This window comes from Lithobates pipiens, unplaced genomic scaffold (genome assembly GCF_037356315.1).
Source record: "Lithobates pipiens isolate NorthernLeopardFrog02 unplaced genomic scaffold, aLitPip1_a1.2 Scaffold_3, whole genome shotgun sequence".
Taxonomy (NCBI): Eukaryota; Metazoa; Chordata; class Amphibia; order Anura; family Ranidae; genus Lithobates; species Lithobates pipiens.
This window is the reverse complement of record NW_027507790.1, coordinates 201883718-201897647: the sequence shown is the minus strand read 5'-3', so window position 1 is coordinate 201897647 and position 13930 is coordinate 201883718. Positions and strand designations below refer to the sequence as shown.

General features: G+C 44.3%; 1 protein-coding gene across 1 annotated transcript in view; it reads left to right on the top strand.

The window, feature by feature from the left end:
- The window catches only part of SETD9 (SET domain containing 9), a 41145-nt gene that overhangs the window by 8332 nt on the left and 18883 nt on the right, over positions 1-13930 (top strand). The window contains exons 3-4 of the mRNA XM_077462700.1: positions 3754-3877; positions 4097-4212. Coding sequence (XP_077318826.1) covers positions 3754-3877; positions 4097-4212 — 240 coding nt within the window. The remainder of the gene's footprint in view (positions 1-3753; positions 3878-4096; positions 4213-13930) is intronic.

Sequence of the window (13930 nt, the reverse complement as noted above, 5' to 3'; positions counted from 1 at the left end):
AATGAATAAAGGAACTGTATATCGTAAGAATTTTTGACCAGAGTTATGAATTCTTCAGCAGGTATATCAGTAATCCCATATGCATTTCAACTTTGTGTAGAGCTGTTTGCCTGGAATTTGGGTTTAAAGTGTGTTTCCATTTTTGCAGTCAAATTCTAGAAAATGTGTGTAAAATATATAATTGTATTGTGTGTGTGTGTGTGTGTGTGTGCCCTAAAATTAACTTTTAGCTTTATTTTTTATTGACATTTTTGTGTTTCCTAAACCTTTGCAGTAATATGACATAAACAAATGGAACTACCACTATTTTATTCACCCTCTTGTCCCTACACAAAAGAGAATCAAAAATTTTGGGTTGTCCCTAGAACAGTAATAGAAGGGAAATCTTCCAATTGGGACACTAGTTTTGGTGAACCTGGGGGGAAAAATCAGGGGTTCCCTTGCTTTTAAGGGACTTTCTCTTATTTTCTATTTGACTATAGGACAACTGAAGGGAAATCTCCCCAATGGGAAACATTGGCAAAGGAACCTGTCTTGGTTATTACCTACCTTATGCTATTTAAAATGAGAAACATTTGCCTTTTTAGTTCTATTTTAACCCTTTATTAGGACAGACAGTGTTCAGATATAGTTGATAATGGAGATTTGCCTGCACAGTACAGACAGGGTTAATTATGGCAAACATAACTGCTCAGCCCCCAATTTATCACACTATTCTGGCTGCATTAATATGTAAGCAGTGTACCTACTAAGGTCTGTTCTCCTGTATGTCACAGATACTTGTCTTGAGAAAGCAAAGTATATAATACAGTGGTGTGAAAAAGTGTTTGCCCCCTTCCTCATTTCCTGTTCCTTTGCATGTTTGTCACATTTAAGTGTTTCGGAACATCAAACCAATTTAAACAATAGTCAAGGACAACACAAGTAAACACAAAATGCAATTTGTAAATGAAGGTGTTTATTATTAAAGGTGAAAAAAAATCCAAACCATCATGGCCCTGTGTGAAAAAGTGATTGCCCCCCTTGTTAAAACATACTATAACTGTGGTTGTCCACACCTGAGTTCAATTTCTCTAGCCACACCCAGGCCTGATTATTGCCACACCTGTTCACAATCAAGGCATCACTTAAATAGGAGCTGCTTGACACAGTAAGGTCCACCAGAAGATCCTTAAAAGCTACACATCATGCCGAGACCCAAAGAAATTCAGGAACAATTGAGAAAGAAAGTTATTGAGATCTATCAGTCTGGAAAGGGTTATAAAGCCATTTCCAAAGCTTTGGGAATCCAGCAAACCACAGTGAGAGCCATTATCCACAAATGGCGAAGACATGGAACAGTGGTGAACCTTCCCAGGAGTGGCCGGCCGCCCAAAATTACCCCAAGAGCGCAGCAACGACTCATCCAAGAGGTCACAAAAGACCCCACAACAACGTCCAAGGAACTGCAGGCCTCACTTGCCTCAGTTAAGGTCAGTGTTCATGCCTCCACCATCAGGAAAAGACTGGGCAAAAATGGCCTGCATGGCAGAGTTCCAAGGAGAAAACCACTGCTGAGCAAAAAGAACATCAAAGCTCGTCTCAATTTCTCCACAACACATCTTGATGATCCCCAAGACTTTTGGGACAACATTCTGTGGACCGATGAGACAAAAGTGGAACTCTTTGGAAGGTGTGTGTCCAAGTATATCTGGCGTAGAAGGAACACTGCATTTCATAAAAAGAACATTATACCAACAGTAAAATATGGTGGTGGTAGTGTGATGGTCTGGGGCTGTTTTGCTGCTTCAGGACCTGGAAGACTTGCCGTGATAAAAGGAACTATGAATTCTGCTGTCTACCAAGAGATCCTGAAGGAGAATGTCCGATCATCTGTTCGTGTACTCAAGCTGAAACGAACTTGGGTTCTGCAGCAGGACAATGATCCTAAACACACCAGCAAGTCCACCACCGAATGGCTGAAGAAAAACAAAATGAAGACTTTGGAGTGGCCTAGCCAAAGTCCTGACCTGAATCCTATTGAGATGTTGTGGTATGACCTTAAAAAGGCCGTTCATGCTCGAAAACCCTCTAATGTAACTGAATTAGGACAATTCTGCAAAGATGAGTGGGCCAAAATTCCTCCAGGACGCTGTAAAAGCCTCATTGCACGTTATCGCAAACGCTTGGTTGCAGTTGTTGCTGCTAAGGGTGGCCCAACCAGTTATTAGGTTTAGGGGGCAATCACTTTTTCACACAGGGCCATGATGGTTTGGATTTTTTTTCACCTTTAATAATAAACACCTTCATTTACAAATTGCATTTTGTGTTTACTTGTGTTGTCCTTGACTATTGTTTAAATTGGTTTGATGTTCCGAAACACTTAAGTGTGACAAACATGCAAAGGAACAGGAAATGAGGAAGGGGGCAAACACTTTTTCACACCACTGTATATAAAAAAAAAAATTTTTTGGTGATTCTTCAGATGGTTTAGTTCTCTTAAAGGATAAATTCATCTTTCATAACATGTTACACCCATTTTCAGGGTGTAACCTGTTATGAAAGGACCGTCTCCCATTTTGACAGCTAGCGGGGGATCTTCTTCCCCTGCTAGCTGTCACAATTTGAAAAAAAAACACTTCTGTGCAAAGCTCTGTCTGCCTGGCCGCATCATTCATTCCTGGTGTTCTGTGAATGAAAAAATACAAGTGCGGGACGGCTTTAAAGCCTCGTACACGTGGTCCGATTGTTGGCCAACCGAGCGTCTGATTTGTGTCAAAAGGGCGTGTGCCAGGAACTTGTCTTGCATACTGACGGTACTCAATTGTCGTGCCACAAACACAAATGTAGTGATGTACTACGAGGAATTTCAGCTCTTGAGCGCCACTCTTTGGGCCCCTTCTAATTTTGTTTGGTGAGCATTGATTATGAACATGCGTGTTTGTACTTTCAACTTTTGTGTGATGGATTTGTGTACTGACCATATGAAAATCTCACGCCAAACCGCTGTCCGCCGAAAATTTACTAGCCTGCCATCCAACATTTTGTTGGACAATTGCCAAAGAGCGTACTGACGGTAAGATATTAGGACAATAGTCTATTAACAGACAGTCCCCTGCCAACAATCGTACAGTGTGTACGAGGCTTAAGTGGCTATCCACTTTGAAGTTCTCAATTAACTACCACATTGATGTGAGCACTGTGGTATTTCACTGATTCTTCCTGTGAGAATATGTGGTACGAGGAAGCAGATACACTGATAGGCATGCAGGTCTCCTGCGGACCATCAGTAATCTGCTGATCACTGGTGCAATGCTTTCCAGGCTTCTGAAACAAAAAATAATGCACGTTTTTATTTTTTTTTATTTTTTTTTTACCTGCAAAAAAAGTGCATTTATTTTTTGTCAAAGGGTTACGTGGTGACATAGTTACATAAGGTTAAATTCTCCTTTTTAAGAAAGTAAAGCTTAGCTATTACTGTTCTAAAGCCCCATACACACTATCAGTTTTTCCTTCAGATTTACCAAAACCATATGATATGAGGTCAAACCTTAGGAGTTTAAATTTGTTTGCAATCAGGCAGGCCCTTGCACTACATGATTTTGGTAAACCTGAAGGAAAAAATCGGCAGAAAATCTGATAGTGTGTATGGGGCATTAGACATATGTTTTATATAGCTATAGTAACATATGATTTTAATAGTAATGTGGTGAATGAATTGCACAGAGGAAGCGTTGCCTTTTGTAACTTTCTGAATTGATTTTATTTTAAAAGGTACTATTTACCAAAAGTACGAGCCCATATTTTTTCAGTCGGTCGGAAACCCATTTATTTTTCGGTGCCTGGATGGTATTCTCATTGATGGGAATGACAAGGGGATCTCAAAGTCTGTATACCGGTGAGACACGTTGCCTTTCATTGAAAAGTCATATTACATGGAGTGCTCTGGTTAGAAATTGTAAATATTATAATAATTGGCTTTTTGCTTACATTGTTAAAATGAAAAAATATTATTTTTTTTCCTTTTTAGCAATCATTTTTCTATTGCCATTGATTGGTTTTTAGTAGGTAAACCTGGCAGTCCATCAGTTTATAAATGATTCTAAATGTGTTTCAGGTCTTGCAGTGGAAGAGACCAGCTGGGGCCTCTGAAGATGTGCGATTCCACATGGCTGACCAGCTTCCCCCATAATCCACTGGCTGTGGGACAGTATGTTAACAATTGCTCCAATGGTATGTTTGCCCATCCACTTACCAACCTTCCCTCAAAGGTAACCTGTCACAAGAGAAACATGGAAGTTGCCATTGCCAAAAACACTGATTCCCTGGATTCCGTGCTTTTCATCCAATTATTCACCCATCTTTCCTAATCTGCATGCATGTTCCCCAGGACAGTAAGTCGGAAAGTACTCAAATCAGTGGATCAACATAATAGCCAGGCAAATAACATTTCTGGAAGGGGCAATGGCAGTGACCCCACCACAATTTTTATTTTATCACTTTGGCATTTTGTAAAACGCAGTAACTCACAGCAAACCATAATAATCATTGCCTCAAGGTAGCCATTAAGAAATTCTGATCGGTTGCTGTTAATTGCATCAAAGTTCTTTATAATGGCTACTCTTTTTGTACCATTTATCTGAAAGCAATTTTTTGATGTGACATTCACATTTGTACTTGTTTGCAGCTGTCTTTTCAATATTGCATATTTAAAGACTTGTAATTGGGGTCCCCCTGTTGGCTGTATGAATATTAAGGAATGTGATTAGGATTCCCTGCTTATAACAATGCCTTGTCCATGTAGGCAAATTTCTATGCCACCCTGCCCAGCATCTTTTACATACTCTCCACTGGTGGACATAAAATCTTTTGTTCGCTCCATAGCACTCTAGCCGGAGATTAGACAGGGCTGAGGACTGTCTCCCGCATGTTCTAACTGCACTAGGCCAGGTATCAAGCACAAGCTCTATCACATCAGAGGAAGTGGATTGAGTCGCAAGCTCCTCCGTACTCAAGTATTTTGGCATTTCTTCACTCTGTCGCTTTACAGAGCGGGGGTTGTTATGTAAAAGTTAATATATGCTGCTTTGAAGAAAGCATTAAACATAAGTTGATAGAGGAAGTAATATACAGAATACTGTCAAAAAGAAATGGGGGGGGGGGGGGGGGAATCCATATAGAGAATATGATCTCAACTAGTATTAGATGCATACAGTTGTTAGAATACATCTTTCATCATAAATTGGCACATGTATTAAAATGTGTGTGTGTGTGTATATATATATATATATATATATATATATATATTATTTATTTATTTACATGAATACGCACTTAAAGTGATACTAAAATCTTGTTTAAAATAACAAACATGTTCTATACACCTGCTCTAGTGTAGTGGTTTTGCAAAGAGAAGCCCTGATCCTCCTCTTCTTAGCTCCCTTGCCAGCATTCCTGGCCCCTGCCTGCCGCCAAGAGCCCCCACAGCAAGCAGCTTGCTATGGGAGCACCTGAGCCGAGCCACTGCTCTGTGTGTCCAGCCAGACACTGACCCACACCAGGCCCCTCCCTCTCTTTTCATTGGCTTACTGACTTTAAATAACAGCAGTGGAAGCCAATGGGGCCGCTGTGTGTCTCAGCCAGTCAGGAGGGAGAGTCCCGGACAGCCGAGTCTCTCATGCAACGTCGCTGAATTGAGATGGGCCTCATGTAAGTATGAGGGGGGCTGCTGCACACAGTTTTTTATCCTAATGTATAGCCTGCAATAAGATAAAAAACCTGTCTTTAGAACCACAGTGGGTGTCAATCGACGCAGATGGGGTGGCTCTGGAGTGAGCACGCACAGATGAGCCCATTAAAGTGGGTTTCCATGGGGGCACTCGCCAAAGAGGGGCCTGGAACACCGGCAGAGGACCCCAAAAGAAAAGGATCAGGGCTACTGTTAAAAAGCATTGCACAGACCAAGTACAGTGGAACCTTGGATTACGAGCATAATCCGTTCCAGGAGAATGCTTGTAATCCATGGCACTCACATATCAAAGCGAGTTCCCCCATAGATATCAATGGAAACGAAGATACTTTGTTCCGCATTGACTTCTATTGCATGCAATACTGCATGTGGCCAGAGGTGGGGGGGGCCCCAGAGAACTTCGCAAATACTTGGACAGCTCGGCTGAATTCGGAAAGGCTCAAACACTTGAACGGAGTATTTCTGAACGGCTCCAAACCGTTCCGATTGTCACCGGCGCCCCGCACCTCTGGTCAAATGCGGTACAGCACACCACATTAGCTTGAATTCGGCTCGTTTTGTGAGACAACACTCGCAAACAGAGTCAGGATTTCTAAAAGAAAAGTTGCTCGTCTTTCAAAACACTCATTCACCAAGGTTCCACTGTATACAATGTTTGTTATTTTAAAGAAAGGGGGGAAAAAAGGTAGATTTAATATTACTTTAAAACCCCCAAAACGTTACATATTTTCGGAAAACAGAGCCCTAGTAGAATAAAATAGTTGGATTTTTCTTTTTTGTCAAGATATTTGCACTACTGCTTAAATCTGTATTTTCAGTTAAAAATGCTGGGTGGTTTTACTGGAATCTACTAGAAAGCTGGCAAGCTGGGACTGAAAAAGTCTAACAAAAGCCTGGCTACCATAGCAGCCAGTTGTTTACATGCTGGTATCATAAATGTTAAAGTTCCATTTGTGTTTAAAATTCTGTTCAGTATGAGCTCTCCTGTCTTGGGAAAACAAAAAGGGGAATTACAAGGGTTCCTGTGCCATTAAAATAACACAGAAAACTGGCTTTGTGGCATGCTCCACATTGAAGCAGAACTTTGCCCATAACAGTTTGACATCAATTAATGGCCATCTCCCCGTTCAGCTCCGTGACACAATCGTGGGTATCCCAGTGGCGATCGAGTCTGCGGGTCCTGCGGGCACGGTCACGGAACTCGCGGCAGGCGCATGCACACGGGAAATTTTCAAAGCAACGTACGGGTACGTTACTCTGCCCAGCTGTGCCATTCTGCCAACGTATATGTGCTGACAGTGGTTGGCAAGTGGTTACAGTGATCCTAAGCATACTATGTGTAATTGCCATCACCCCTTCTAATTGTGTAAAGATCATGCCACTATATTTAATATAGAAAAAAAGCATCTGTGTACCTCGTTTCACCTTTTGCTGCTCAGAGGTCACATGGTGGTTCCCTGTCCTCCGGGAAAGATCTGAAGGCGTTGTAAAGGCTTCTTTATGGCAACTCGACCATGCAGCTCATTTTTGTTCAAGTATCGTTGTATTGTGCTCCTTGAAACAACACTTTCTCTTTCGTTTATTGACGGACACAGCTCCAGTAATCTTGACCGTAGGGTTATTACGCCACCTTCAGCAGAGGACTAGGCAGAACATGTAATCATGGTAATAACCCATCAGCCTGCTTCCTGAAGCTCAGTTTTTGTCTGCCTAGTAAAGAAGGACCTAGGCTCCCTGCGGGACCATTGGTCCTGGAATTTTTTTCTGAATTTATGCCATTTGCGCAAGATTTTAAGATCCTGTGATCTGTTATCAACAGCCGGCTGGGTGACAGGCTGGATAAGCCTGGCCATCGAGCATATGCAGACCCTAGCTACGTGCTGGGTTGGCCACAACATGCCCCTCAGGCTCCAGGGGCGGCCGGTGAGCGCAACTTTCCGGGGAACACATATGACCGGACTACCGATATCCTTGTCAGTGTGCCGTGGCCAGCAGCCACCCCATACTGCTCGGGAGTGGGTCTGTGATGGGATGTCCCCAGCTCGTCCGGATGGTATGTAGAGCTCTCCCTGCCTTGGCAGGATTGGGCAGCTGGGCATTCTCTGAGCGGTCAATTAGGGGGTCCCTCTCTTCTCTGCCTGTCCCTATTCCCTCTCCCCCCCCCATGGGGGTTGCTGCATGATGTGCTGCTGAGAGGTGTGTACCTGAGCCAGAGGTCCTCTGGGGGACTCTGACCTTAGATTGGGGGCTGCGCTGGGTGTCTGTAGTCTCTCCGCTGGGTGTCTGGAGGTCTGCATTTGCTGATCACCATTGCGCTGTTCTGCTGCCATTACTATCTTCATTCACGGTTTATAGTTGTTTGTCAGCCATTTTCTGTGTGCCTCAGTGGAAAGTATGTTTGGAGGCCATTTACCTCGTGATTGTCCCTTCATACAGGGCGGCCGGTGGCCATTTTGTTGTAGCTCAGCATGGTTTTTATCCTCCTCGCTGGTCCCTGTTGCCCAGAGCGGCGCGTTTTTTCGCTCAGGACACCTGGGAGCTGATACTGGATGCAGACACCTATAACTGAACGGCGCAGCACTCGGGGTGGTGAGTACTGCGGTGGGGGCCCCTCAGTCTGCAGCAGCTAGGAGGGTGGGATTGTTCACCTGTCCTAAGTCCCCAAGGGTGGCAGACAGGGTGGGTCAGCATGGCTTCAGAAACTGTAGTTTCTTCCCCAGAACTCCCGGCAATTGCAACTGGCTCATCAGCAAACAGTGCAGTGCCTTTGTCGGCGGTCCTTGAAACATTCGTTGCCAGGTTGGAGGCGGTGTGTGGGTACAAAGGTGGTAAAAAGCGGCCCCTGCCCCCTAACCCCCCCCCCCGTCCTCCTGAAAGAGCTCAGACTCGGGGCCACTCTAAGACTGACGGCCCCTGCTGTGTTGTTTCAGATGACGCTGACCAGGACCGATCGGACAGCGAGGGGGATTCACCGCCCAGGTCCGCGCAGGACAAATCGCTAGTTGGAGCACTTATCACAGCTGTGCGTGATGTCCTGAAAATTCAGGATACAGCAGGTTCCTCCACTGAAGTAGCGGTCCCTTTTGGGTCCAGTAAGCCAGCCCGTACACCTAAGGTGTTTTCATATCTGACTTTTATTTTGATAAGTTCATATACAAGGAATGGAGAAGCCTGCAACGGACCTTTTCGGTCCTTAAAAGAATGGCGGTGCGCTACCCCTTTGAGGAGAGCCTTCTTAAAAAATGGTAAGCTCCTCCAGTCGTGGACCCCCCCCCCCCCAAGTATCGAGGTTAAATAAAGTAACCACGATCCCAATAAGAGGGGACTGCATTTAAGGACCCTACCGACAAGAAGGCCGAGGCAATGGCCTGATCCTTGTTTACGGTTGTGGATCAGCAATACGACCAGCACTGGCCACAGCACTAGTGTCGCACACACCGCGAATTTGAGAAGCAGCAGGCTACTCCTGTCTGCGTGGAACTAACAGACCAGTTAGTGCACGGCCTTAAGTACATTTGTGATGCGGCCCTGGATACGCTTCCTTTGCTCTCCAGAGCTTCAGTGTCGCCAGTGGTGCTGTGGCACCTGATTTGTCTAAAATGCTAGTCTGCGGACCAGGCATCTAAAAAAGCCTTGACGGATCTACCCTTGGTGAGTGGCTTTTTGGAGCCTCGTTGGATGACATTATTAAGAATGTCACAGGTGGGAAGAGTACCTTGCTCCCACAGGCCAGGAAGACTAAGGAGCCACGCTGCAGGCAAGGGCCCTCGTTTTCTGCTCAAGAGGCTTTTTCGTCCGTCCGGGACTTCGGCTAAACGCTCCTAGTCTGACAGGACGATCTCTGGTGGAAAAAAGCGCCCACGGACCCGTAAGCCTAACAAGCCTGCGAACAAAAGTGCTACCGCATGAAGGTTTGCCGTCGCTCGGGTGGGGGGGTCGCCTTCTGGAGTTTGCAGCCCGGTGGGCCTCTCGGCTGTCAGACCAATAGGTCTGCAAACTGATTTCCTTGGGCTACAAGATAGAGTTCCTCTCTTGGCCGCCAAACAGACTCTTCCCCCTCCAGCATACCTTTACTCTCGGCTTGCCGGGAGGCCCTGTTGGGGGCAGTAAGGGACCTGCTAAGCCGTGGGGTGATAGTGCCTGTTCCAGAATCAGAAAGGTTTCAGGGGTTCTACTCCAATCTGTAGTCCCCAAAAAGAAAGGGGTACGTCCAATCTTGGACCTAAATGCCTTCAATGGAATCAGTTCGCTTGGTTGTCAATGCACTCCATCAGGGGGACTCCCTGGCCTCTTTGGACATCCAGGATGCGTACCTGCACATACTCATATGCCTCAGCCATCAGAGTTTTCTGCGATTTGCAGTAGGGGAAGCCCACTACCAGATTGTAGCTCTGCCCTTTGGCTTGGCATCAGCACTCCCGAGTCTTTACCCCAAGGTATTGGCTCCAATTTTTGTGTTACAACAACGCAGGATCACGATTGTGGATTACCTAGACAATCTCTCTCCTGAGAGCAGCTTCCCCCTTAGAATTGAAGGACGATGTGGCGGTCACCATGCAAACCCTGCAGGAATTTGGATGGCTGTTGAATCTCAAAAAGTCGGTGCCGATACCGACTCAGCGCCTGGAGTACCTAGGCTTACTGCTGGACTCCGTGGAAGCGAGAGTGTTTCTCCCTTCAGACAAACTGCAGACTCTCAGAGCTACAGTGAAGCTGTTGATGAATCGCAGGTGATCGTCGCTGCGCTTCTGCATGCGAGTCCTGGGCCTCATGGTGGTACCGTACACCCAGTTTCACACTAGAGTCTTGCAGAAGGAGATCTTGACAAAATGGGACAAATCTCTGTTATCCCTGGATCGGCAGATTCGGGTGTGCCAGTCATTTGGGGACTCCCTGCTATGGTGGCTGAGATCCCCGGCACTTCCGTCTGTTTAGTCGTTCCTACCTCTACATTGGACAGTGATCGCAACGGACACCAGCCTGACCAGCTGGGGTAGAGAACTGGGAGTACAGTCAACCCAGGATCTCTGGTCGGGGGAGGAATCCAAGTTGCCGATCAATGTGCTCAAGCTCCGAGCAATCAGGCTATGCCTCTCCACATGGTCGATGAGACTAAGAGGGGGTCCGATCAGGATCCAGTCAGACAACACCACGGCGGTGGCATATGTAAACCATCAAGGAGGAACAAGAAGTTTGGCTGCAGCATGGGAGGTTGCTCACATCCTTCAGTGGGCAGAGCGACATGTACCGGCCATTTACATCCTAGGAGTAGAAAACTGTCAGACGGACTATCTATCTAAGTCGCCAGATTCTGGACCCAGGAGAAATGGGCGTTGCATCCGGAGGTGTCCAGGCTTCTGTGCCTGCGGTGGGGCACACCAGACGTGGATCTCTTGTAGGGCTGCAACTAACGATTATTTTCATAATCAATTAGTTGGCCGATTATTGTTTCGATTAATCACCTTTAAAAAAAAAAAGGTAATTTTGCTGCAATTTGTATTTTTACGTATTTTTTTGGCCAATTTGTTGTTGGGCAGATTAAAAAACATAAATTGCTGCAAAAACGCATGATTACATTTTCCATTGAAGTATATTGAACCAAAAAACCAAAATGGCACAGTTTTGCGCTTAAAAAAAAAAAAAAAAAAAAGTCCTTGTCTTTTCCAAATATACAGCATATGAAGAAATCATGGATGTGAATGTGTCCCATAGGAAACCATGTAAATGAACTGTAGTGGGTTTCTGCAAAAAGCACCAAAAAACAGAGGTGTGACCCAGGCCTGAGATGTTTAGTAACATAATGGGGTTTAAAAAACTAAAATTAGTACAAAAAGAGCAAATAATCGCTACTGTAAGGGGTTCATTTTTTATTATGGGGCAGTGAAAGTAATATTTATAGTAGCGATTTGCTCTTTTTGTACTATAAAGGGCTAATTTTTTATTTATTTTTTTTAATCCCATTATGTTAGTGGCCGATTAATCGATTATGAAAATAGTAATCGATTCATTTCATAATCGATTTACTTGTTTCGGCCCTAATCTCTTGGCCTCCCGACTCAGTTGGAAAGTGCAGAGATTTGTATCCAGGACAAGAGATCCTTAGGCAAACACGTCAGACGTGTTTGTGGCTCCGTGGGATCAGTACTGACTAACCTACTCCTTCCCCCCCCTCTCCACTAAAATTGTTACCACGTCTGCTCCAGAGTGGAGGTCGCTCCCCGGCGACTACCAATGTATCCTGCTTTACCATCGCTGGTTTTAACAGCATGGCTGTTGAGAGCCAGGTGCTAAGGAACCGGGGCCTGTCGGACTCTGATTTCAACTATTCAAGAAATTATAAATAACTCCTTAGATATGCGGAATTTTACAGATTTAACTAGTACCATCATCCACAAATTTTAGAATATAGAAAGGGATTTGATGTGGGGGTATTGGACAGCTGTCCATGCTAATCTCCTATTAACCAACCCAGACCAATAGTTAAATTGGACTATACCGGTACTTTTTATGATAAAGCAAAAAAAGAAATTTAAAAGGAAAATTTTTCAATTTTTAATGAAAATACAAAATGACAAAAAGACAAAATAGAAGAAAACAATATATAAAACATCAATAGTAAAATAAAATACACCCCAGAATATATAGCATGTACAAACACTCGAAAGAGAGGATTTGATTCTGGTGGTGAATGGGGGTCTCCTCTACTAGTTTTGTGGACCAACCGCTTCTTCAGGAGGATATCTAAGTAGGATTGTAACAATTAACATACAGGTCATTAACAACAATTATAAAAATAATAAAGACATCATTTAAATAAGAGTATGTAAACACCTACAAGTGGTATGGAGATTAACTCACCCGAAAATCAATGAGAGACAAAGCCAAAAAGGAAAAACACACATTAACAGGTGGCAGGGACCCTATATTCCCCCTACGGCAGACATGGGGGATTGGTGAAACAGGTGCTGATAAAAGAAAAGGAGATAAAAAAAATTTTATATAATTTTTTTTTTTAATGGGGAGGGGAAACAACCCAACCTATACCCCCGTTCATTGATAGTCCCTTACCAGGTTTTTTAAGTTTATATATGTATTGTTTCGTTGGATAATACTCTCTGGTGCTTAAACGGTTCCCATGGCGTACAATTTGGGTACAAAAATAATTTTTACCATAGGGAGTAAGGCATCATTATATCTGAGAGGGAGAAAAAAACACACACAAACACTTGTTTAACCACTTGCTTACTGGGCACTTAAAGCGGGAGTCCGCCGTTTTTTTTTTTTTAAAAGCCAGCAGCTACAAATACAGCAGCTGCTGACTTTTAAAATAAGGACACTTACCCGCCCAGCGCGCCCGCGATGTCGGCACCCGAAGCCGATCTCTTGATCGTCATTTGGGTGCTGCCGCCGCCATCTTGGGTATGGGAATCAGGAAGTGGAGCCTTTCAGCTTCATTTCCCAGTTCCCTACTGCGCATGCGCGAATCGCGCTGCGCAATAAGGATGGACCCGCTGCCTCTGGGATCTGTGTGTTTCCCAGCAGGCAGCGGGGGACTTTCGGAAAGGGGCGTAGATCTACGCCCCTTTCCGCAGAGAGCTATCCCGGAAGTGGGTGCAGTTACCTGGATTATCCAGGTAACTGCACCCCCCTGAAAGGTGCCGATTGTGGCGCCGGAGGGGGGGAGGATTCCAATGAGCGGAAGGTCCACTTTAGGGTTACTCAGTCATGCAACACTGTATTTTTTGTCCTTTTTTTTCCCCACAAATAGAGCTTTCTTTTGGTGGTATTTGATCACCTCTGGGGTTTTTATTTTTTGCGCTATAAATGAAAAAAGACTGAAAATTAAAAAAAAAAAAACGCATATTTCTCTGTTTCTGTGACAAAATTATTAATTTTTCTTCATAAATTTTTGCCAAAATTTATACTGCTACATATCTTTGGTAAAAATAACCCAAATTAGTGGATATTACTTTGTCTTTGTGAAAGTTAGAGAGTCTACAAGCTGTGGTGCGAATTGCACAAAATTGATCACATCTGATGTACTGGTGGCCTATCTCACTTCTTGTGACCCGAACAAGCCAGGAAAGTACAAATACCCCCCAAATGATCCCTTTTTGGAAAGTAGACATTCCAAGGTATTTAGTAAGAGGCATGGTGAGCTTTTTGACGTTGTCATTTTTTTCCCACAATTCTTTGCAAAAT